Source organism: Haemorhous mexicanus, chromosome 1, assembly GCF_027477595.1.
Source record: "Haemorhous mexicanus isolate bHaeMex1 chromosome 1, bHaeMex1.pri, whole genome shotgun sequence".
Lineage (NCBI taxonomy): Eukaryota > Metazoa > Chordata > Aves > Passeriformes > Fringillidae > Haemorhous > Haemorhous mexicanus.
Window position 1 is genome coordinate 58,435,157 of NC_082341.1, and position 22,537 is coordinate 58,457,693.

The following is a 22,537-nucleotide window of genomic DNA, read 5'->3' on the forward strand; positions in this document are numbered from 1 at the left end:
CTCTTCTTTATGTCCAGTAAAGATTTCTTTTTACAGTAATGTAAATGAATGCAGTTCTGTATTGTTTAACTTCACATTTGACTGATACTTTATACAATAACAGATGATTATACCGTATTTGTGAAACTTGAGAGTGCAACTGATAGACAAGAGTGTTCATCATTTACAAATCAGTATTAAGGAGCTAAATCTGGAAGTGGGGAAGGATGGTAGTTTGCATAGCAGAGTGGGGTTACTTTTTCTCTTTTGTATAATATTGAGAGCATTGCCATCCAAATTACTGACTAGTTTCATTAATAAAAGCAAAAGCATATCATCTGGAACTCTTTAAGACGGAAAAAATGAAAGGAGAATTTGAACTAGCCTTTGAGATAGGGAAGTTTTCCAAACCCTATAATCCTGCATTTAAGAAATGTATCTAAAAGTGTAGTTGACATTAGTAATGTTCTTGTGCTGATAGTTTTAAAATGCAAAATCAATGTACTTTTTTAAAAGTGGTGCTGTTGCAGTCCCAGTTGATTGCTTTCATCTAAGTTAGAGAGAGTGTCCTTGTTTATTTGCAGGAGACCACTTCATAAAAACCAATTTTTTTATTTCTTGGTCTTTTTTGTTTGATTGTGTTTTTTCCCTTTAGTGGAGCTGGGGCTGAATGAAGATGATGCATTTGCAAAAGGACCTACACTAACTGTCTATAAAGAATCCTTTGAATCTCAGTTTCTTGCTGACACAGAGAGATTTTATACACGAGAAAGTACTGAATTCTTGCAACAGAACCCAGTCACAGAGTACATGAAGAAGGTAAATTACTTAATCTGCTTTGTGATTTTTGTTTTTCTGGATACCGGTTTTTTTAGAGACAAAGGAATATAAATTCTGGGCTTTTATTATCAGTTTCTTAAAATGATTGTTATTTTACAGAAACAGATAGCTGGTTTTCCCTGTAGTGATTTGCTTCTCTGTTTATCTGGTCTGAAGTTTGTCTCCTTAGCACGTTTCAGTGAGTACAGTAAGAATATGGAACTTTCTGAACAGTCAAAACAGAAGATTAAGTTAAAATAAATTCAGATTTTTTTAGACTTCAAGACACCAAAACAATAATTCTGCTTTAATACCACAAGTTTACCCTTCCTGTACAAGGAACAATGTGTTGACACTTTTATTGAAGTACCTTCCTGAGCAAGCTGGCTAAGGAAATACATCATTAATTAGCTCTAATTCTCTCTGAATGTTTAATGTCATGAACCCCTACAAAGTACTTGTCATCAACAAAAGCCAGATTTAAATTCTTAACTTGTCTCTAGTTTTGGGGATCCCAGACAGGGCAACTAAGGGCAAGCAGGATAAACATTGGCTATTCCTGGCCTGGTTATTAGGTCAGTCCTACTGACCCGGTAGTAGAGAGGTCATCTTCCACCTTGGACAAGTGCTGCTTCATGTATTCTTTTCTCAGTTCTTTTCTTCACTTTCTGAATCGCTGCTTGTTTATTCCCTTTCAGCTTAGATAAGATAACTTTTCGAGTATGTAATGTGCAGATACACATCCCTCCCTGCAATATTCTTTTTGTAATGCTTTTTACCACAGGACACATCCTTTCTTAACTCTTGGCATTAAAGTCAATGAATCACCCAAAAAAGAAAACAAAAAGATTGGAGGGGAAATCCTGGAAATAACACAGTGAAAGGAATTGTGCCTTTAGTAGTTTTCCAATAATTACCAGACCAACCTATGTTTACTTATCTGTTGTTGAATTTATTATTTTTTGCTACTTTCAAGTTCTTATTTTAACTTTCATCCTAATGTATGTATAAAGAGAAAGTAGGGAAATTTCAGTCATTCAGAACCTGAATGACTGCCTCATCCAGACTTCCTTGGTACAGGACAGTAAGAAGCTGTCTGAAGGTCATTGCTATTTCAAGAACTAGAGATTACGGGCAAGTAGAAATAACTGATTAGTACCCCAAACAATCCTCAAGGCTTCAGAAATCCACAAAACAACTCAAAGCAACTTGCTTTGCTTGAAGCTGAAAGCACATACAAAATTAGCAGACAGCAGGTGAAATGTTCAGCAGCAAAGTGCGTATGTAGCCTTATCTGCTCAAATTAATATATTAGAGATGTATACAAGCCATTTGGGCACTGTTGGCATCTCCTTACACTCTAGTGGCTGTAAGATCTTACAGGTAATCTGATGGAAGCATGATCTGTGAACAGAGTAATCTGCTGTCAGTACACTTACTTGACATTCTCACTGGAGCACTGTACTTTGAGTTCAGTCCGGCGATAAATAGCCTTGCAAAATAAAAAGAAACCTTGGAGTATCCTAGGGCACACCAGCGTAGCATGACTGTTACTGTGTTACAGGAGAATTGTGGTAGTGTCTTGTAGAATAGTCAATGAAATCTTAACCAGAACTAGGATTTGTGTATGTGGTTGTATAGGCAGACTTTACTGAGTTTAGAAGGATTGTGAATTTTTCTTCTCAGGCAGAACTCATGAGTAAAGCTGGCATAGCCTGATGTGCTGTAGGGAAAAAGGTCAGTATTTTTTAAGACTGTTCCTTGAAATATAGTGTTCCACTGAACTTTTTGTCTTTATAGTTGAAACAAGTGAGGATACTGTTGTGTGAACTAATTATTTTTCCCTTGTTTTCAAAATGTGACTTTAAAAGGAAAATGGAGTTATAAGAACACCAAATAAAACAGAGGATATAAGGAAACATGGAGTTAGAGTGAATATTTCTTTTCATAGAACTCACAACGAGTTAACATTAAAAGCAAAAGTCTAAGGGTATTTTAAGAAGCAGCATCAGAAGTGGTGGAATTTCCTGAACTACAGAAATACAAAATTGATTAAATACAGGCTAAGTAGTTCCAATGTTCATAAGAAAGATTTGCTGCTATTTGCTCTAAGTAAGGAAGTTTTTATTCCTTACTGGTAAGAAACTGGCAAGTACTCTGGAGCTGGAGCTTGTATCTCTTCTCAGGTTGCTGATTTCATTTCCTATTTTTTGATCAGTACTGGTTTAGCTCTAGGAGATGTGAATCCAGGACTATTTCACAAGACCTAAGTGCAAAATCCTTGCAGAACAAGTGAAGCTGTGACTTAGATGATTTAAAGCTGTCTATGTGTGGTGCAATGCACTTGCAGTGTAGCTCTTCCTTTTTTATTGTCCAGACTATGATCTTTCATGCTTACTTGTTACTCTAGCATACTAGGACAATGAATTAACCTAATTCCATCTTCTTGATCATGTTGTTAATTTAAATAATTCGGGCTGATAAGAAGGCATACTCCCTTTATCCCTAATAATATGCTGCAGTTACAAATGGTTTGTAATGTGAATCCTTCACACTTTTGCAAATGAAATAGAGGTAATTGTTATGTAAACAATTTCAGTTTTACATTTCGGCATAAGTTCTATTCTTTGAGTGACATTTAGAATTTTAGTTTGCCAGGAAGATAGGCATATGTAGCATTTCATATGCCAGATTAAATGTGAGTATAATTTAAATGGCTGTAGTTTATTGGGAAGCTTTTCTGTGTAAGAATGTAGATGAGACTATTCAAATAAATTTGTCATGGGCATAGTGTTAAATTGTAGCTTCCTGCCTTTTAGTTTTGTGGAGCCATGAAATACATTCATGTTTGTCTTAAACAAAACTACCTCTGTTGCTGGAGAGCTTGCTGATCCTAAAACTGCCAGCATCTCATGTCAGCGGCTTTCTCTTTTTCTGACAGCAGATTTCCATCTGTAAACTCCTTATTCACAAGCAAGAGGAAAACAGTTTTGCTGTGATTCTCCCCCGCCATTTAAACAGCACATTGTATTTTCATCAACATAAACATCAATTCCACATGTATATTATGATTCCTGAAAAAATAACTGCTAAAGTAGGTGGTTCACAACACCAGACTAGAGAGACGTTTGCTTCTTGTTGTTGTTTTCTAGAAAAATTGACTGAACAAGTCACCTGTTTTCTGCTGTTGGATTCGTGTTCTGCCTTCTCTGCGGGTTTCATGTTTTCCCTGTGTTTCTGTAGGCCGAAGCTCGCCTTCTTGAGGAGCAGCGTAGAGTTCAGGTATATCTCCATGAGAGCACACAAGATGAGTTAGCACGGAAGTGTGAGCAAGTACTTATCGAAAAACATCTGGAGATATTTCATACAGAGTTTCAGAATTTGTTGGATGCTGACAAAAATGAAGGTAAGGAGTTTCAAACGCTGGCTTTAGACTTAGGGCTCTCCTCCCTGATGAATCGTGAGTAATGTAAAATCTAGTGCTAGCTAAATGTCTTGTGTTCAGGAATTAGGTTAAGAGGGAAGATAGTCAAGTCACTAAACTGATGGACAAGCAGGTTTTAATGAAATCAGTATGGCTGGTGATACTGCTGCAAGGACCCTATCCCAATCCCAGATATTCAGGCAGAACAGCACTAGTTTGATTTTTCTTAACATGGCTGGAAGAGCACTTGAGCCATTTTTCCAGCAGGAGCTGAATCTTGTGTGGGAGAGATGGGAGGTGAAAAACAGACCAGTATTCTTTCCAGCTCTTTCAGTTTAATCTGTGGATCTTCCTGAGTCAGCACTGAGAATTTTAAAATCCAGAGTGTTCAGAAGTATGTATTGGAAATGTTAAAAGAGGAATGGATGTAGCTTTTAAAGTAGAATATATAAAGTAAGTAGCTTTTAAAATAGAATATATAAAATACATAATATTGCATATAGAGCACAAGGAAAGGTTGGAAATTATTAACTGATGAGTTAATTTTGTCTGTGAAAATGATTCTTAAGTGTTGTTAATGGATCAAATTTATATTGTCATAGAGAATACATAGAATTAGGACTTCTTCAACACTTCCTCTGAGATAAGTGAAGATTATCAGAGTTTAGGTATCTTTAAGGAATTGTCAGTTGTGTTGGTTTGTATTAGTTTCTTCAAAAGTTTATAGAGAGCACAAAATAACAGCCAGAACTAATTCCTGTGGATTATGCAGATGATAAGGATGAATCATGGTTCTGATTTCCCAGTTGGGGAATTAATTAAATCTGTATTTCACGTCTGAGTATGGCTGTGTAGCTGAAATACTGCTCTTATGAAAGGGGCAGAATGAAAGAGATGCTGTGGTTAAGTTACTAATGATAAAATTGTTCAGTTGAGAGTTTTAAATTGTAACTATGACTCTGTCTCATTGTGTATTGGTCTTAAAATAGCAACTACAAATTATTACTATCTATAATAGTCATGTTGATAATGAAGAGATGCTTTGAAATGAAAAAGGGCAATTGAGCATGATTAGTAGGTCAGAAGTTAGCTGATTCAAATGTAAATAATCTGTACTAGTATTTGAGTCAGATGTTGTTTGTGTTTGTAAATATTTGCTCCATAATTAGAAGAGATTTTAATGGGTGTTGGTTTGTGAAATAACTTCATAAATGACTTTTGACAATTGAAATAGCAATAGAAAAAAAAGTTTTTTCTGGACTCAGGACACCTTCACCGACTTTTATTTTTCTCCTCCTACTTTATCAAGCTCGTGGGTAATGTGAGCCCTTAGTACAATCACTTACCATAGTGATGCAATTCCATAGGTTTGTCAGGGTAAAAAAGAAAAAAAGTATCTTGTGTCTTGGGCACTGTCTAGTTGTATATCTTTGGGTTTACTTTCATGTGGATTATTTCTAAGATTAACTAGACTTTCTTTAAAATGCTTAATTTTTTTCTTCTTTTTCAAAATATTTTTTCTTCTGTTATCAAGCTTCACTTATGGAAATTGTAGCAGTTCCCTTGCCCTTTTTAAGATTCATGAGGTTTCAAGATTAGAAAATTTATTTTCAGTGACAGTCTGATAATTCACTCTTTAATCACAGTAATAAGTTCATTCTCCAATTTGTGATGTACTAGCATAGCCTTTGGTAGACTATCCTAAATTTACAATAAAAGGTTGCTCTTGATTAAGATATTTATTGCTTTGCTCTTGAAAATACAGTGGTTTTGTGCTCCTTCCATGCAAACTGTGTCTGAGAATATCATATTACAGGCCACTCCTGTTGGTGTTCTGTAACTTTTTAATCCATTGTGCAACTAATGCATAAACTGGTTATAAAGGTTGTGGGACACATTCCTCATGTGTTACATACTCACATCAGTATAATACCTGTAGGAAATAATTGGGTTTATTGGGAGAAGGCTGTAATGATGTAGGTGGAGTTAGCATGCCAATCTTCCATGAGACTTTGTAGCATCTCTTCCTTATTTCACGTAACACAGACATCCTGGAAAACCAACCTGTGAACACTTGTTTGTGGGTAAATACTGCAGCAGCTTGTTGTATCTATGCATGATGTTATTTTCCTATCTTTTTTCTACAATTCTGTAGGGTATTCATATGTTCTTATAAAAGTTATCATCAAGTTGCAATCATAGTTTTTCACAGAGAGGAAAAAAAAGTTTCGTTTTCAAATCTGCAAGTTTAAATTTGACAAAGTTTTAAGGAAAGGAAAGTGTTACACAGAAACCTAACTTTCCTTCCTGTTAGGAAATGAAAGTGTTATACAGAAACCTAACTGAAATGTCATGCCTTCAGTATTAGAAGGCATCAAACTCTGTGTGTTGTATTTCAGAGTTAGGTAGAGCACCACCTCATTGATTACTCTGTTTTGTTTAATCTGATAATCCTCTGGTGGTAATAAATTGCTCACAAGCCCTTCAGAGAAGTCCTTGCACCTCAGAAGAGCTAGATGCAGCTGTTAACCTTTACATGTGTTCCACAAGGTGAAATATCCTCCTTAGTTTCCAGTAAATAATCTGATTGTTTACTGTTTCACTGGAGTGCCTGTTCAGTGAGGGCAAGATTGCAAGAGGTGACTGGCAGGTTTGTGAACCTGGTTTGTGGCCAATTCAATGTTTGCTTTTTTTTTTTTTGAAGAGTTCTGCTCTCAGAAAATATAAAGCATCTATCCTGTTGAAACTAAATAATAAAAACCAAAACCCTCTTCAGTATTAGACTTTCCAAAATTGCTAATTGATTTGGAAAGCCTTGGCTGAAAACCAAGATTTTAATATGAAGCCTTAACATATGTGAAATGACATGCAGTTTTACCTTCATTGGTTCTATTGTAATGCTTTTCAGAACCTCTTTTCTTTTAGATACAATTATTACTACTGATAATCAGGCACTTAAAGTTGTTTCCTTTTTGAAGAGGTGTCTTTTACTGACAGTGCTTTATTGAAGGAAATTTGATTTATAATGTTTCAATTTACCTGCTTAGGTTGTATCAACACATATTTTGCCTTAAATTTCCAACTGTTACCACTGATGCTGCCCAAAGTAATAGCCAGTACAGATGGGAGATGTTAGCGTTACTTTTTTTTTCTTTTTTACAGACTTGGGTCGCATGTATAACCTTGTATCTCGAATCCAGGATGGCCTTGGAGAGCTGAAAAAACTTTTGGAAACTCACATTCATAATCAGGGTCTAGCTGCAATTGAGAAATGTGGAGAAGCTGCACTAAATGCAAGTATCCCACCAAAACAAGTCTCTGTGTGCTGCCACTTTTACATTAGAGGATAGTGAATGCTTCTTGATAAAACTTCCAGAACTTGTTTGTTTTCCCTCTCGCTAATTTAATTTGTAAGGACTTGGCAATTCTCAAATGTTGGTAGAAGGTTTAAAACAAAATTTATATCACACTGTTTCTAGTCTTCAAATTTTGGGGGTCTTTGGGGTGGTTTTTTTGTTTTCATTTGGTTTGGGTGGGTTGTGGTGATTCTTCGTTTGGTTTTGATTTGGTTTTGAGCGGGAGGGTGAGTTTCCTTCTGAGATTTTGCTCTCTGTCAGGATGTCATGCTGCTTGGAAAGCTGGCTGTGCAAATACAACACCCAACACTTACAATACAAGTACACCTTAAAGTTCACTGTTTCAAGAAGCATTATCTCCAGTCGACTGTATTTCATTTCATCATCTTAAGGAATTCTGACTTGGATGGGACTACATAGAGAAAGTTTCTGTTTGAGTTTGAGTTTTTTGATAATGTCTTTACTCTGTTTGGAATAGCATGAGAAATAGAAGAAGAAGGAACTGAAATGGCTGGAAAGGTCACAATATGAGGAGATCAGTCTTTGGAAAGGCTGCTTTTTCAATTTTTATCCCATAATTGTAATTTCAAACTTGGATTTGTATTGATTGGAGTTGCATCTTGGCAACATGAAGTTTTTTAAACCATTTGCCAACCTTCTTCTCTATGGACAATATGATGTTTTCCAGGGGGAAAGAAAGAATGAAGCAAAGATCAGGATAGAATATAGATTTTGGTAAATTTTATTTAAAGCGGAATTCAAGAAGCGCTTGGAAAATGCTCTCAGGCATTGTCACTGATAATGCCATCATTAGTGTGATTCTCAGGGTGATCCTGTGCAGAGTCAGGGGTTGGGCTTTGATGATCCTTGTGGGTCCCTATACACTATGATTCTATGATTAACTTTGATTTTTGACAGAGTTTATTTTAACTTGTAGCTTTCCTTAGAAGTTCTTGAAATAGCTTCATACTAAAGCAGTAATCTGTATTGAAGGGTGTGGTGTCTGTTCATTTCTGTCGTTTTAAGTGCATAGCTTTTTAGCAGTGTTGATCCTTTATGAATTATAAAGTAATCATGAAGCAAGATCAAGAATCTTCAGTTTCATTTGTAGATGTCTCCATGAAATTTGAAATCAGATCTGTTCCATGCTTTGCAGAGCCCCTAGTGGTCATCCTTCTTGAGGCTTTTTCCTGCTTAGGCCTTGAAGAATTAGGCCACCAAAAAAAAAAAATGAAAGCTCTTTCTCCAGGGATTGTTTCATCTTTCAGAGAGGGGAGGTCCAAGATTTGTATGTATTAGTTGAGTCCAACCATTTACAAAACTCTTCCTACCTCTGACACTTTTTATTGTTTCCACATCTTTCTCTTTTGTTCTTCATTCCACACTTTTTGTTCTTCGTTTTCATAGCAGTATCTCTGGCTGTTACCCTTGGGAACCATCTTGCCTTTTCTTGCAATATCCCACACACCACTGTATTGTGTTCATTATTGCATTGTTAGTCCTCTGTCACATTTAGGATTGATTCTTCCCAACTTCATTCGCCTGTACTGTGTCTAAACAGATAATCAAGTGAACAAATGCTTCACACTTTCTCTGTAGTCAGTGCAGAGAAATAGTCATACCAGCATGACTCATTTCACCTATAACAGACTTTATTGCAGAAGTTGTTCTCTAGTCTCTGTTATCTGTGTTAACAAGACTCCTTTTCAGTCGGAAGACTGGCTGCTTTTTGTGCCTTTTGTTTGTTGGTTTTTGTAGTCCTTGTAATCAGTACTTTTCTGAATGTCCTTCAAATCCACTTGCATTCCTTATCTCTGAAGTTCTCAATAATCTCAGTTCTTTGTCTCAAGCATGGTATTAGATTGGTGGTCCATGCTAGTCTGTGTCTGTCTTCAGTGGCAACAGGAAATGTTTTTCAGGATCCTGATAAAACCCTGCCCATATTCTACCACTTCTAGCCAACCTGACCTTCTGATCTCTAAATTGAAGACTTCCAGCCTTTTTTAGTCTTTTTAGTTGTGTAGTAGCTGTCCTGTGTGCCTGATGATTTACTTGCCCATCATTGTCCCTACTCCTTGACTCCACTCCATCTTTATTGAGAAGCAAAGATCAGTAACTGCACAACTGCACAAGAACTCAGTCTGAGTACAGTAAGCTTGATATTTATTGGCATTTGGCTGCCACTGGGTGCTGAGCACATTGTTTTTAAGAACTACCAATAACTGAGGTGTCTCTACTAAGTTGTACCTACTGGATATACACCAGTCACATTCTTACTACAGAGATTTTCCTCTGAAGCAGCTCTCATTTTATGATTGTCCAGCTCTCTCAAGTGTGACTTGAAGTAAGTTTAAGTCTTTGTGTCTTGGTTTGGAAAGACAGGAGTCTGCTAAGGAAGGCAGGAGCCTCCCCTGAAATGGAGAATGTAAACCCTCCCCACCCCTCTGAATTGCTATAAATTTTAAATTAAGGGGCTCTCAGGCAAAAAATTATGGGAGCAGGAAATAACAGTTATTTAATAGGGAAAAAAAATAAAAGGATAAAATAAACAATGCAGTACACTAGAACAACACTGACAGAGTCAGAACTCAACCTGACACCCTGTTGGTCAGGGTGCTGGTAGCAGTCCAATTGGAAATGTGGCTGCAGTCCTCCTGGAGTGTCAGGTGTGGTTCTGTTGGAGCAGGGGGTCCTGTAGTAAAGGGTGTATTCTTCCTCCAAAGATCCAGTGGAAGAAGAGGCAGCTGCTGTTCCTCTGGGAAATCCAGTGGAGAAGCTGTGCTGGTGTTTCAGAACCTCCAGATTATATCTGGGTAGCAATGCTTGGCTCCTCCCTCTGGGTGGAGCATCTCACAATGGGATGTTATCAGTCATGCAGTGACATTCAATAGCCTGTTATCAGCAGATGTCCCCTCCAGAGGGAGGAGTGATTGTGGTCATTTAGAGAGAGATAAGGAAAACTGCCCACTTGACAAAAGACAACTGCCATACAGATGGTAATAGAATACATCTTGCCTTGCAGTCTGGAACACTTTGAAAATGTTTGCAGTGGTTTAGTAAATACTTTGTTGTCGTTTGTGTGATGTGGTACACTCTGCAGTCTGGTTGCTGTAAATGAAAGCTTGCAGTAATATGAGTCAGTCCTGGGTGTAGGACCTGAACTGTCTGGGTACCAGTTTACCTTTAAAATGTTTCTAATACTTCGTAGACTTTCTCCACACAAATTTTCTTGAGCCAGGGAATAGCTCCATTTTGGAGGAAGTAGAAAGCAGAAAGTCAACAGATTGCAAAATCCAGTCTCTCCTTATTGCAGGATCCAAAAATGTATGTACAGACAGTGTTGGATGTCCATAAGAAGTACAACGCTTTAGTCATGTCTGCATTCAACAATGATGCTGGCTTCGTGGCTGCACTAGACAAAGTAAGTGCATGTAGTGGCAGATGCTGGACTTTTTTATTTCCATGCAAAATAAAAAAAAAGTTGTCTCCCAAAATTTCACTGTCTTTTGTGATTTATAGGCTTGTGGTCGATTCATAAATAATAATGCAGTAACAAAAATGGCTCAGTCATCCAGTAAATCCCCAGAGCTACTGGCACGATACTGTGACTCTTTACTAAAGAAAAGGTAAGTCCTCAAAGACAAATGATTATTTCATGTTGGCTTTTACTTTATTTTAAAAGGTTTTAGCCGATGAAGTTTTATACTGTCTTCAGAAGCACAACTTCGTTTTGCAAGAAATTAATTTTATCAAATTCTGGATGCAAAAATTTCAGTAGGACCATTCCTAAAGGTTGTGTTGTTTGGTATTCTTTTTAAGGAAAAGTGGAGGAAATAAGCAAACCTTTCTTGCCTTATAGGAGTCTTAAGTTTTTGTTTTTCAGTAAAACTGAAGGAGGGGTTTTAGGTAGGGTTTTTTAACACTGAAAATCTTAAAGTGTGTTATATGTTGTATAGAGATGCACATTCCCTTTTTCCATCAAAACTGTTGCTTTCCTCCTTTTGTTTTTTCTATACCTTCTTCTATCTGGGCAGAAATTGAGGAGGAGAAAAACTGCTTTCTAACCTTTCATAGTTCATATTTTAATTCAAGGTATTTGGCTTTTAATGATTCAGCAGCTCATATGCTGAGTTAGTATCAGTTCAGTTCTTACTGGATTGGTGTCAGTTTTGTCCCATTTCTAGTTGTTTTGGCAGAGAAAAAAAGTCGCCACCAAACAACCCAAAACTGGGTGAACTTGCTCAATTTTCTCTTTCCCATCTCCTCCTTCATTCAGCAAAGGGTTTATTTTCTCCTTTACAAATACTGACTTTGTGCAGGGTAGATTTGGGGTTTGCCTGGTGGACAAACATGAGATGGAAGAAGACAATGTGTTTCCACCTGAGCTTTTACCCAGTCAAGTCCGAGCTCTGTGAGGTGGTTTCTTCTCACTGTACTATCTAAGATAAGAAATAAAAATAGCATTTAGCAGCAGGAAGATAGATGTCCATTTTAAGCTCATAAATCCTGAAAAGTACCAGGCTACCAGCAAGTCCCAAGCAACTCATGGTCCAGGACTTCAGCCTGTGACATTTGGGAGCTTCCAAATTGCTAACAGGTGGAGCAGTGAACTGTTCACTTCATTACATTGTTTTCTCTTTAAAGAGCCTTTGATCCCAGAACTATTCAAATTTGCATTCTTTTATTTCTGAAGCTTCCATGTGCATCCATATGTTGGTTTAATTCTGCTGGTTTAATTCTGGTTTGGGACTCATTAAAAATGCACTTCTTTAATTGCAGCTCAAAGAATCCAGAAGAAGCAGAATTGGAAGATACACTCAATCAAGTGGTAAGATGTCTATAAATACGTATAAAATATATAAATTATTTTATTTTGTTTATTAAAAAACTCTTTACAGCAGATTTAAAGTGGCTATATTGAGGCTATGATTTTGCTTAATCTGTATATGCATATAAAATGTATCCTTTCCATGACATCTTTTTATATCATTATATATCCACATATATATGTAATATGCACTACATATGGAATATACAGTTCTTGTTTTAAAGCAGTATCCATATTTAAAGCAAACACACCACCAGTCCCTCCACCCTCTCCCAAAAAAGCTGAACAAAACTCCCAATCTTTAAAATTTAGGTGCAAATTAAGTAGTTCATGCTGCATCTTTTTCAAGACAAATGTTTAAATATTTTTCCTTTACAAATTATCTTGGCTTTTCCAGATGGTTGTCTTCAAGTACATTGAGGATAAAGATGTGTTTCAAAAATTCTATGCTAAAATGCTGGCAAAGAGACTGGTGCATCAGAACAGTGCTAGTGATGATGCTGAGGCAAGCATGATCTCCAAACTAAAAGTGAGTATTCTGTGATTATCCCATGATCTACTGCCTTGCAGGTCTTCACACTGTTTTGGAAAGCACTGACATATATCCTTTCATTTGGTTTTTTTATGCACAGAAAAATACATGGTTTTTATGTTTGGGTTTTTTTTTAATCATAGAAACTTCTAGTGCCTGTCTGCTAAGCTTAATTAAGCTAAGCTTAATTAGTCTTAACCAAATGAATGACATGGATTTAATTATTCAAGGGATTGAGTACTGAAAAGTAGCTTAATTTTGTTAACCCATATTTATGCAGAGTTAAGCAAAATACAGTTGACTACCCTTCGAGTAGTCTGCTTCCTTGTGTTTTGCTTAATTTTTAAGCAAAATTTTCATCAGTTTTCAATGGCAGGTAAAGCTCATATTCCAGGGGGGATCTGCACTTTGAGTAAGGGAAATATGGAACTTAGTACATCTTCTGTTAAGGAAATAAGTTCCAATACTTTGTTCTTCTCATTAGCCAATGTCCAAAATGTGTCTTGCTGATGTATCTGTGCTTTTAAATACAGCAAGCTTGTGGTTTTGAGTATACCTCCAAGCTGCAGCGGATGTTCCAAGATATTGGTGTAAGCAAGGATTTGAATGAGCAATTTAAAAAGCACCTGACCAATTCAGAACCATTAGATTGTAAGTAGCACCTTTTACCTAAGTTACTGTTAATAGTATAGTTTCCTCTTATTTCTGCAGAACTAAGTGTGTGAGGGAAATACTTGACTTACTCATACTGCCACAAATCAGTGTTTTCCTGACCACGATAGCTTCGATGTTTAAATTAGGTCTTTAAATTCTAGGTCTGTTCTTTGTCTTCTAGTAGCTCTTTATATATTTTCTGAGTAGCCTCCTCCTGATTTTAGAGCTCATATTTAGGTACATAACTAAATTAAGTTGAATACTGCCTCGTCTTTTTTTTTTCTTTCTTTTTTATGTTTGCTTGGAGAGATGTTTTTCTTTAAACAGTTTTGATTTTTTAGCTGTTTAATACTTAGATTTATGTGAAAGTATTAAGGATAAAAGTATATAGTGTTCCAGGTTGTTAGATGCCCCATCACCTTTTTATACTTTTCTTTTCAATTGAAGCATGTTGAACCAAATTCTGTCAAGAATTGATAATTATTTATTGGATTCCAACTAGAGTTGTGTATCATCAGGTTTAAATTTCACTTACTTTTTGTATTGTTCATACTTGACTTGACCAAAATATCTTACAAGTATAGGTGTGAAGGTCTGTTCTTGCAGTTGTGTATTGTGGAGTGATGATGAACACTTTCTGTTTTAACACCAAAGTGGGAAAATTGTAACTCACTGTTGGGATAGAATCAAAGTAGTAACTTGTCCAAATAAGAGAGGATTGAGTCCCTGTAACAGTAAATCTAAAGCTCTGGGTATGCTCTGACAAAAATAAACTAGTGCTTAATGATTTTTTACCATTTTGGTTTGACCATGAGCCAGAAACATGTCTGTGTTAGAACTGGGACTGTGTTTGAAGAGGGAGTTAGGAGAAAGTGGTCTAGTGCAGCTTATCCTTTTCACCTCTCTTTCAGTGGATTTCAGCATCCAGGTGCTGAGTTCTGGATCGTGGCCGTTCCAGCAGTCCTGCACGTTTGCTCTGCCATCTGAGGTGAGGCACTTGCTTTTGGTTCATCTGAACATAGAATGATCATGAGAGAAATTTTTTTTACAAAGCTGGTGTCTCCTTCCATTCTGTTGTGTATCAGAGAGGACTGTAAGAGTCTCTGGTATTTTCCTGTTTGGCCTGAGGATATTTGGAACAAGATAATTGAGTAAGGTAATAGGAGGGAACTGTGTGATGTCCATGTTTTCATATCTTTCCCATGAAAACTCCCTGGTTAATGAATCTTTCTTCAAAATGTTCAACAGCAACAAAAGCAAATCTTTGTTAGTGCATTTTTCTGGGTTTACTTAATTTAAGAAACCTTTTCATACCATTGGTTCAGCTTTGCCCAGTAAAATCTTTAGATGTTATAATCAGTTTTCTGCAGAGTCCTTATCCAGAAAAAAGGCATGAATATTTAACATGAGAAATAAATTTAATGCTATTACCTGGAGGATGAAGGTGGTTAAAACAAATTGCTTTTCTAGACATGCTTAATGTATCCTAAAAGGAAGAATGAACCTTAAATACCTGTTTACATTTGTACTGTTAATGATACTCTAAAGGGGAAACTTATAACAGAGGGAAATTTTTCATCTAGTCTGGCAAATCTGAATACTTTGAGTTTCCATTTGGGCTAATTAGACAAAGTGGTGGTTGAGGGTGATCAGATTTCATGATCCCCTGTTGCTTCCATAACATGGTCTAGGAATGGTAAATGAAGGTAAATAATATTTATTTATGTATTTATTTATTATGCTTTTATACAGTTAGAACGGAGCTATCAGAGATTTACTGCATTTTATGCCAGTCGTCACAGTGGAAGAAAATTAACATGGTTGTATCAGCTGTCCAAAGGGGAATTGGTTACAAACTGTTTCAAAAATAGATACACATTACAGGTAAGGACCTGTACAGTCCTATTACAGTCATACCAATAGAAACACTTGATGATGGTTGTTTTCAGAGGACTGGATGCAGCCAGTAGAACCTTTATTGTATGTTTATTTTATTTACTATACTGATACTAAAGATCTGTGTTTAAAAGAAATTTGACTTAGGAGCTGGAACACATTGGCTGTGGTTTAAACAGGTGTTGAAATGCATTTTGTGAGATAAATACAATCTCTTTGCCTAGGATCTCATGCTGCTTATACTTTCCTGTCTGCTTTCTCTCAAAAAGTAGATGGGATGGGAAGTTCACAACAGTGAGAAGAAACAAGATTATGTCAGACTTTGACCTTGTCATCAACATAGGTTAACCCTGTGATGATAGAGGTGGATAAGCTACTGATAGCTACTTGGTGTATAAATTTGGTTTCATTATTCTGCTGGAGTTGGGAGGGTTGTGAGGATGAATTCAGCAGTCTGTATTGGGTATAATGCAGATTAAATGGGCAAGAGTTGGAGTGACAGAGGATAACAACTTAAAACTATATTGGCAAATGGAAGGATAATGCTTTGATGCCATAATAGATGATTTGATGGAGTGTCTGAAGCAAGCTAAATGGTTCTAATCCTGGGGTTTATGTTTAGAAAATGCTGGAAGGGGAAGTTCTGGTTGTAAAAGCAACATTTGATTATTTTTTTTCTTTTTTTTTTTTTATTAGCACCACTTGGGTATTCTCTGTTGTCCAGATATTCCAGTGTATGTGTTTAACTGGTGTATTTCAGGCTGTTCAAATTCAGAAAATGTTTGTAAGTTCTGATTTTTGATTTCCCCCCTCTCCCCTCTGTTCTTTGTTTCTGCATTTGTCAGGCATCCACATTCCAGATGGCGATTTTACTGCAGTACAACACAGAAGATGCCTACACCGTGCAGCAGCTGACAGACAGTACTCAAATAAAAATGGTAGTGACTTTGCATGTTTTACCACACTCTTGTGAGCAAGTGTTTTGGTCTTCAGGGCTCTTCCTGCTATCATAAGAAATTGGGGTTACACATGCTTGGAGCCAGAACCAGCTTCTGTCCCAAGGGAGACAGATGTGCTCTATTCTTGGTCAATTCACTTTCCTGGTTTAGTTTCCTGTAATCATAACTGCCTGGTCTTCTGATGAGTCTTAGTGCATGCACATTCCTGTTCATGACTGGAGTGAATTGTCCAGCTTCCTGCTGAGCTCTGGGTAGAAGTTTTCAGTGTTACAATACATACATTTTAATGTTGAAAGACAATATTTGAGCAAAACCAGCATTTTCCCTAAATGATTGATCTATGCATCTATCATTATTTTATATCTCAAGGCTTTTTTACATGAACATAGTAAATCTGCAGTTCATTGGTTAACTCTCTCCTGTGGAAAAGCTTCAACCATTTTCTTCCCAAGCAGGCTTTATGGCCCACAATTTGACATTTATTTGACCTTTAGCAGTAGATTTGAATCAAATTTGCTCTGACTTCTGGAAAGTTAGGTATTCCTATTCAGTAGGATCTTCTAGAAATACCTACCTAGAAATTATTGTTGCTGATGGATTACAGCAAACCCAGCAGTCTTAGGGTGTTGCCATTTATTAGAGACTCTGGTAAAAGAGCAGCTTTGCAGGCCTGCACAGAATATTACCAGTAGCCTTCTGGGTGAGCAACCAGCAATAGCAACCAGAACAGATCCCTGTTAAAACAAAAAGGTGTTGATCAGAAAGCAGAGTGCTTGCTTTCTGAAGTTTAAGCTTGCCATGGTGTATATATATTTGCATGGTTTGGGAAAAATTATTTCTTAGGCATATAAATCTGCTTTCGAAATAGTTCCTAAAGCAGCTACTGGAAAGATCTCTTGTTTGGAATTAGTATTTCTCAAGAATTTCATTATATTTGTCCAACCACAAGGGGGATACGTCGTAACACCCAAAAAGGACATTGTTTAATTTCTCTGAACTAAGTTACTGCTTTGTTTGGTCCCTCATTTTGCAGTGTTCTGCACTCATTAGTTCTTAGTCTAAATATGTTCATTCTTGTTCAAGTTTTTAAGTTAGACAAAGATGCTGTCTATCTGCACTGATGATGTTTTCTATAATTTTGTAGGATATCTTGGCACAAGTTCTACAGATACTGTTGAAATCAAAATTGCTTGTAAGTACTCTTGCTTTCTTATGAGCTGCTTAACATACAGTGAAATATGTTAGACTGTTTGTTTATTTGTTTGTTTGTTTGTTTATATTGCAGGTTTTGGAAGATGAAAATGCAAATGTTGATGAAGTGGAGTTAAAACCAGATACCTTAATAAAACTGTATCTTGGTTACAAAAAGTAAGCAGCATGCATCACTTAGATGTAATGGGTAGCAATCTCCTCTGCTTTCAAAATCTGGGTGAAACCTAATATACTTGGGATGAAAGCTTCAGGGTTCAAGTGCCAATTCAAGTGTAGATCCAATGTGTACCAGCATTAAGGGAAAGGGCTCGTGAGTGGTGGGGGATGGATGTGATTTCAACTCTCAGGCTTTGACTTTGTCATAAAGTCATAAAATAAAGTCAAGGCCTGACGTATTTTCATGTGTCCTTTTTGTTCCTCGATTCTTGTCTAATTCCTGAATAATCTATTCAAGTGCTGCCATTTTGCCATGGTGCTACTCACAAGCCCTCAGCAAATCCATGATATTTTATAAGATTACAGTAGTGTCCAGTGACCAGCAAAGGTCAAAGGCATAAATCTTTATCCACTGCTGCTAACACTAGAAGATCAGGCTTGTTTTATAACCACAGAGTATGCAGTGATTTGAAGACTTAATAAACACAATTTTCAGTAGTTTTTATAACTTACTTTAAACAGTTGTGTATTTTAAGCTGTTTACAGCACTGTGGTGCTTTTTCTCATGCTTACCAGAGCATAGATATAAACATACATAAATTCAGTGAGGAGTTCAGTGCTTCCTGAAGATAAGATCTCAGGTGAAAGAAACATTTTAAAACCTTTCCATGTACCTCGCCTTTTATCTGCATTCTATCCCCCTTTACCAAATTAAAGGTTTGAGAATTCATGGTCTGTTGCATTAATGCAGTGATGGAAACAGCTCAGTGTTGCTGCATTGTGCAGCAGCTGGTTCCAAATTTATGATGGAGAGCACTGTGCTAAATAACTAACAGGCTGAGCAGAGCCCTGTGCTCCCTGGTGCTGAGGTTTGCTCCCCACGTGTGACACAGGACCTTGTCTTGAGTGGCCACGTGTGGCAGTGGGCTCACCTCAGCACAGCTGTCAGTGCCAGGGAGCGTGTGAAAGAAAGGCAGAGCTCAGTTCCACAGAACAGATTTCTCCACCTTATGGTCAGAATCCAGTCTGTAAGTCAGAAAGGTGATTCTGTTTCCATTGACTTCCTTTGTCCCCTTTACTGACTCCAAGCTTCTTGCTACACACAGAAATACTTTGAATACAGTGTAACTGTACAGTGCTAGTTACACAGATCACTAGGATGGATTCAGTAAGCTGTGAGATACACAGATACCCAGCAGGAAGGTATTTTGTTTTGTTGGTTGGCTGTGGGCATTCTTTATTTTTATTTTAACTTGAATAAGAGCATCTAAAGTTTTCACTTAAAAGCCGAAGACCTGTATTGTTGTAAAGTAATTATAGTGCTGTGGCTTTTATTTTGGAGTTGGGCTTTGTTTGGAGTTTTTTCTGTGTTTCTTAGGTTTTTAAACAGTCTAATTGTTCATTAACTTCTGCTTTTCTCTACAGCAAAAAATTAAGGGTAAACATCAATGTGCCAATGAAGACTGAACAGAAGCAGGAGCAAGAAACTACACACAAAAATATAGAAGAAGACAGGAAACTACTGATTCAGGTGAGTTTTATTGCAGAATGCTGTCATGAACCCAGAATCACATATTTGTAATCATTTAATGACACTTACTGTAGGGTTTTCCTAATTTTTACGAGAAGACAACATGCTTTAACTACATTGGAGTTCAAAAAATGTATTTTAAATATTCTTAAAGGTGATTTGAGTCTGTAGTAGAAACTGGAGGAAAGGCACTTTTACTGACAGGATGTGTTCATTCATATTGTTCTAACCTGATGTTGATGAGTGTTTGGGTTACTTGGATACACATTCACCAGATCTTGTCCTTGGTGAAAACTCAGTAATAAAAAAATAATAATCCCCTGGTAGTATGAATTCAACAGTGGTTTTTATATCAGTTCATTTGGAATCCACTTGAGAGGCAGGGGAAGGAAATACAGATGTACCACTAAGAGTCACAGTAAGGTTAAATATATGAAGAAGGCTTTTTGCTACACAAGCAGTTTTGTGTGGCTCTTGTTACCAGTTGATGCTATTATTAATATGACTGACTGACTATAAGCACAGTCCTAGAAATGCATGTGTCAAAACCACTTTTGATGACTGTGTGCTGTGGAGACTGAGTTCTTGAAGTCTGTGTGAGTAGCTGACACTCGTGGGCAAGCTTCTCCTGTCTGGTGCTCAAGTTGGTTCTGGTGGCGCTGCTGCACAGCAGACACGATCTAGGGGAGTTAAATGGCTTTACACAGGGGGACAAGTACTTTGCTCCTAAACACACCTTCCCAATTTGCTGTGCAGGCTGCTATTGTGAGAATCATGAAAATGAGGAAGGTTCTAAAACACCAGCAACTGCTTGGAGAAGTGCTAACACAGCTGTCCTCAAGGTTCAAGCCACGAGTTCCTGTAATTAAGGTATGTGAGACCCACATCTCTGAACCTGGATTCCAGGAGGTGAGGAGGATATATATACAGACAAAACACATGCTTCTGAATTAAAAAGGAAAGCTAAGGAGATGGGGTGGGCAAGGACAGATTTTTTTGAGTTGCAAGTAGGAAATATTTTGACCAGAAATTTGCATTTCTCTTAGGATACTATCCATGTTTCGCATTGGTGGCAGTGGTGTTAAAACGGTAGCTGGATTGCATCTTTTCACATCAGTCAGCTTACCATTGCCCTTGAACCAGGCTTACCTTTTGGTCCTGCTCTCCCAGTTGGGGGACGTCAGCCTTGGGGTAGCTCAATAAAAGTTTCCTGCTTTCCTTTACAGTAAAAATGTTGGGGAAGGGGGCATTGTATTTAATTATTTAGTCATAACTTCATAACTATATTCTTTATATTAATTATTCATTTATGTATATTAATTTCTTCATCAGTTTGTTTAAGTGCGCTCACCAGCAGTTTTTATATCCACAGCCAAAGGGTAGGTGAGGCAAAGGACAGGCAGTGAGAGCAGTTGCATAAACTGGCAGCAGGGCAGTTACACAGAGAGCCCCTCATTGCTGCTGCTGCTCTTTCATGACCTTACATAAGCTCTCTGCATCTTGGTGTAATTCTTTATTTGCTGTCTTACTATGAAGTTGCTCAGCATACTGATGATCTCCCAGTCACACCCCTGGAATGGCATCCAGTAAGTGCAATTCAGTTTAGTGGATTAGCAAAGCCTTCTGCTTGGATGTGGTCAGAAAGAGGAGAGTGAACTGCTGTGGTTTGTGTCCTTTGCCTATTCCTGTCCTCTGCTTGGCAGGGAATTCCCTCGGGGGTCAAAATCAAAGTTTGGAGCAACCCCCGAGAGGGCTTTTATGCCCATGTCCCAGAGCTTACCTCTGTTCTGTTCCTCCCGCAGAAATGCATCGACATCCTCATTGAGAAGGAGTACTTGGAACGTGTAGATGGTGAGAAGGACACCTACAGTTACTTGGCTTAGCATTTTTATTAGCAATTACCTGACTGTGTGACACTCGGCAAGTAGGTATGTGATGGAAAGAATGAAAGCGACAGAACTTCATAGCAGCCACCCTGCTGCCATTTGGACCTCCCTTTTTAATGACTGAGACCAGGACTCCATCAGCCAGTCTCAGATTTACATCAGAACTGCTCAGGATTGATACATTTCAAGTATGTAAATATGGACACCAATGCCATTTAACCTAATTTAAGAACAGAAAGGAATCAGACCCTTCTCGTTTAAGGGTTGCATGCTACTGCATTTAAATCAATACATTGGCTATATGACAAACAGCTGCCATCACAGGCAGCACTTATACATGTTGGCAGCACTTGGAGAGCGAGTCTGAATGGACCCATGTGTAATCTGCTATGAAAAACCATTTGTATAGTGTGTTTCATTTTTTAATGTGTGATAAATAAAAAAAATTAAAAGATTTCTGTACAAGTTGCATTTGGTTTTATTGTTTTAAGTTTCATGACTTATCTTTCTAAATGTAAATAAAAGGTATAATGGTTATGAAAGCTATTAAAAATTCGTTTTACTTTTCCTCCCCATTTTCTGGTGCTTTAAGAACATTTTGTTCTCTGAAGATATTGTCATCTCTCATTATCTGTGCATGTTACCTCTTTTTGAAGAGGAAATGTCTGCACTTCAAAAATAAATTTGTGATGATTTCACAAGATATGCAGAACAGAAAAAGCTCAAAATATATGTGGCAATGCTTGGTCATCTGAACTTGGAGCTGGTTTTAATATTGCTCATTGTGCTATAAAGTACATCACACTTGCATAAATGCTACCTACAATAAAGGGGGTTTAGGCTGCCCATTTCTTTGACTGGAGCAGAAAATTGAGTGTGTTCCTGAAGAACAATTCCCATTAAACACAACCTGTGATGGGAATTAAAATACTTTAAAATGTTACTAGACATACCTTGATTGACCAGGCCTCATTCCATTCTTCTCACAACATTTTATGAAATGAGAATTGGCGTTCCATATGCTACAAGCAAAATGCTGCCATCCTCACAGGTCTCACTATTGGTAATCTATATTTTCTAATCTTGATAGTGAAAAGAACTTCTGTAGCCATCTTACCCTTTATGCAAAGTGTGATTTTGTTCAGTCTTTCTTCTCGCAGGAAAGGAGCCAGGTTTTGTGTTGCTAATGTTTCTCTCTTGAGGGAAATGGTTACAGTTGAACTCTGGGTTAAAAAAAAACTGAGGAGTACTAGAAGGGAGGGGTGTCATCTGCACTTGAGATTTTGTACGCTTGCTATTTCTGTT

At 37.3% G+C, this 22,537-nt stretch overlaps 1 protein-coding gene across 1 annotated transcript in view; it reads left to right on the forward strand.

The window, feature by feature from the left end:
- CUL1 (cullin 1) overlaps window positions 1-21,769 on the forward strand; it is a 52,479-nt gene extending 30,710 nt beyond the window's left edge. The window contains exons 7-22 of the mRNA XM_059850222.1: window positions 635-798; window positions 4,042-4,204; window positions 7,385-7,515; window positions 10,892-10,999; window positions 11,098-11,204; window positions 12,358-12,406; window positions 12,804-12,935; window positions 13,472-13,589; window positions 14,504-14,580; window positions 15,345-15,476; window positions 16,334-16,426; window positions 17,592-17,639; window positions 17,733-17,815; window positions 19,241-19,346; window positions 20,103-20,216; window positions 21,149-21,769. Of these exons, the coding sequence (XP_059706205.1) occupies window positions 635-798; window positions 4,042-4,204; window positions 7,385-7,515; window positions 10,892-10,999; window positions 11,098-11,204; window positions 12,358-12,406; window positions 12,804-12,935; window positions 13,472-13,589; window positions 14,504-14,580; window positions 15,345-15,476; window positions 16,334-16,426; window positions 17,592-17,639; window positions 17,733-17,815; window positions 19,241-19,346; window positions 20,103-20,216; window positions 21,149-21,229 (1,706 nt within the window). The 3' untranslated portion in view covers window positions 21,230-21,769. The remainder of the gene's footprint in view (window positions 1-634; window positions 799-4,041; window positions 4,205-7,384; window positions 7,516-10,891; window positions 11,000-11,097; window positions 11,205-12,357; window positions 12,407-12,803; window positions 12,936-13,471; window positions 13,590-14,503; window positions 14,581-15,344; window positions 15,477-16,333; window positions 16,427-17,591; window positions 17,640-17,732; window positions 17,816-19,240; window positions 19,347-20,102; window positions 20,217-21,148) is intronic.
- Window positions 21,770-22,537: the final 768 nt, after the last annotated feature.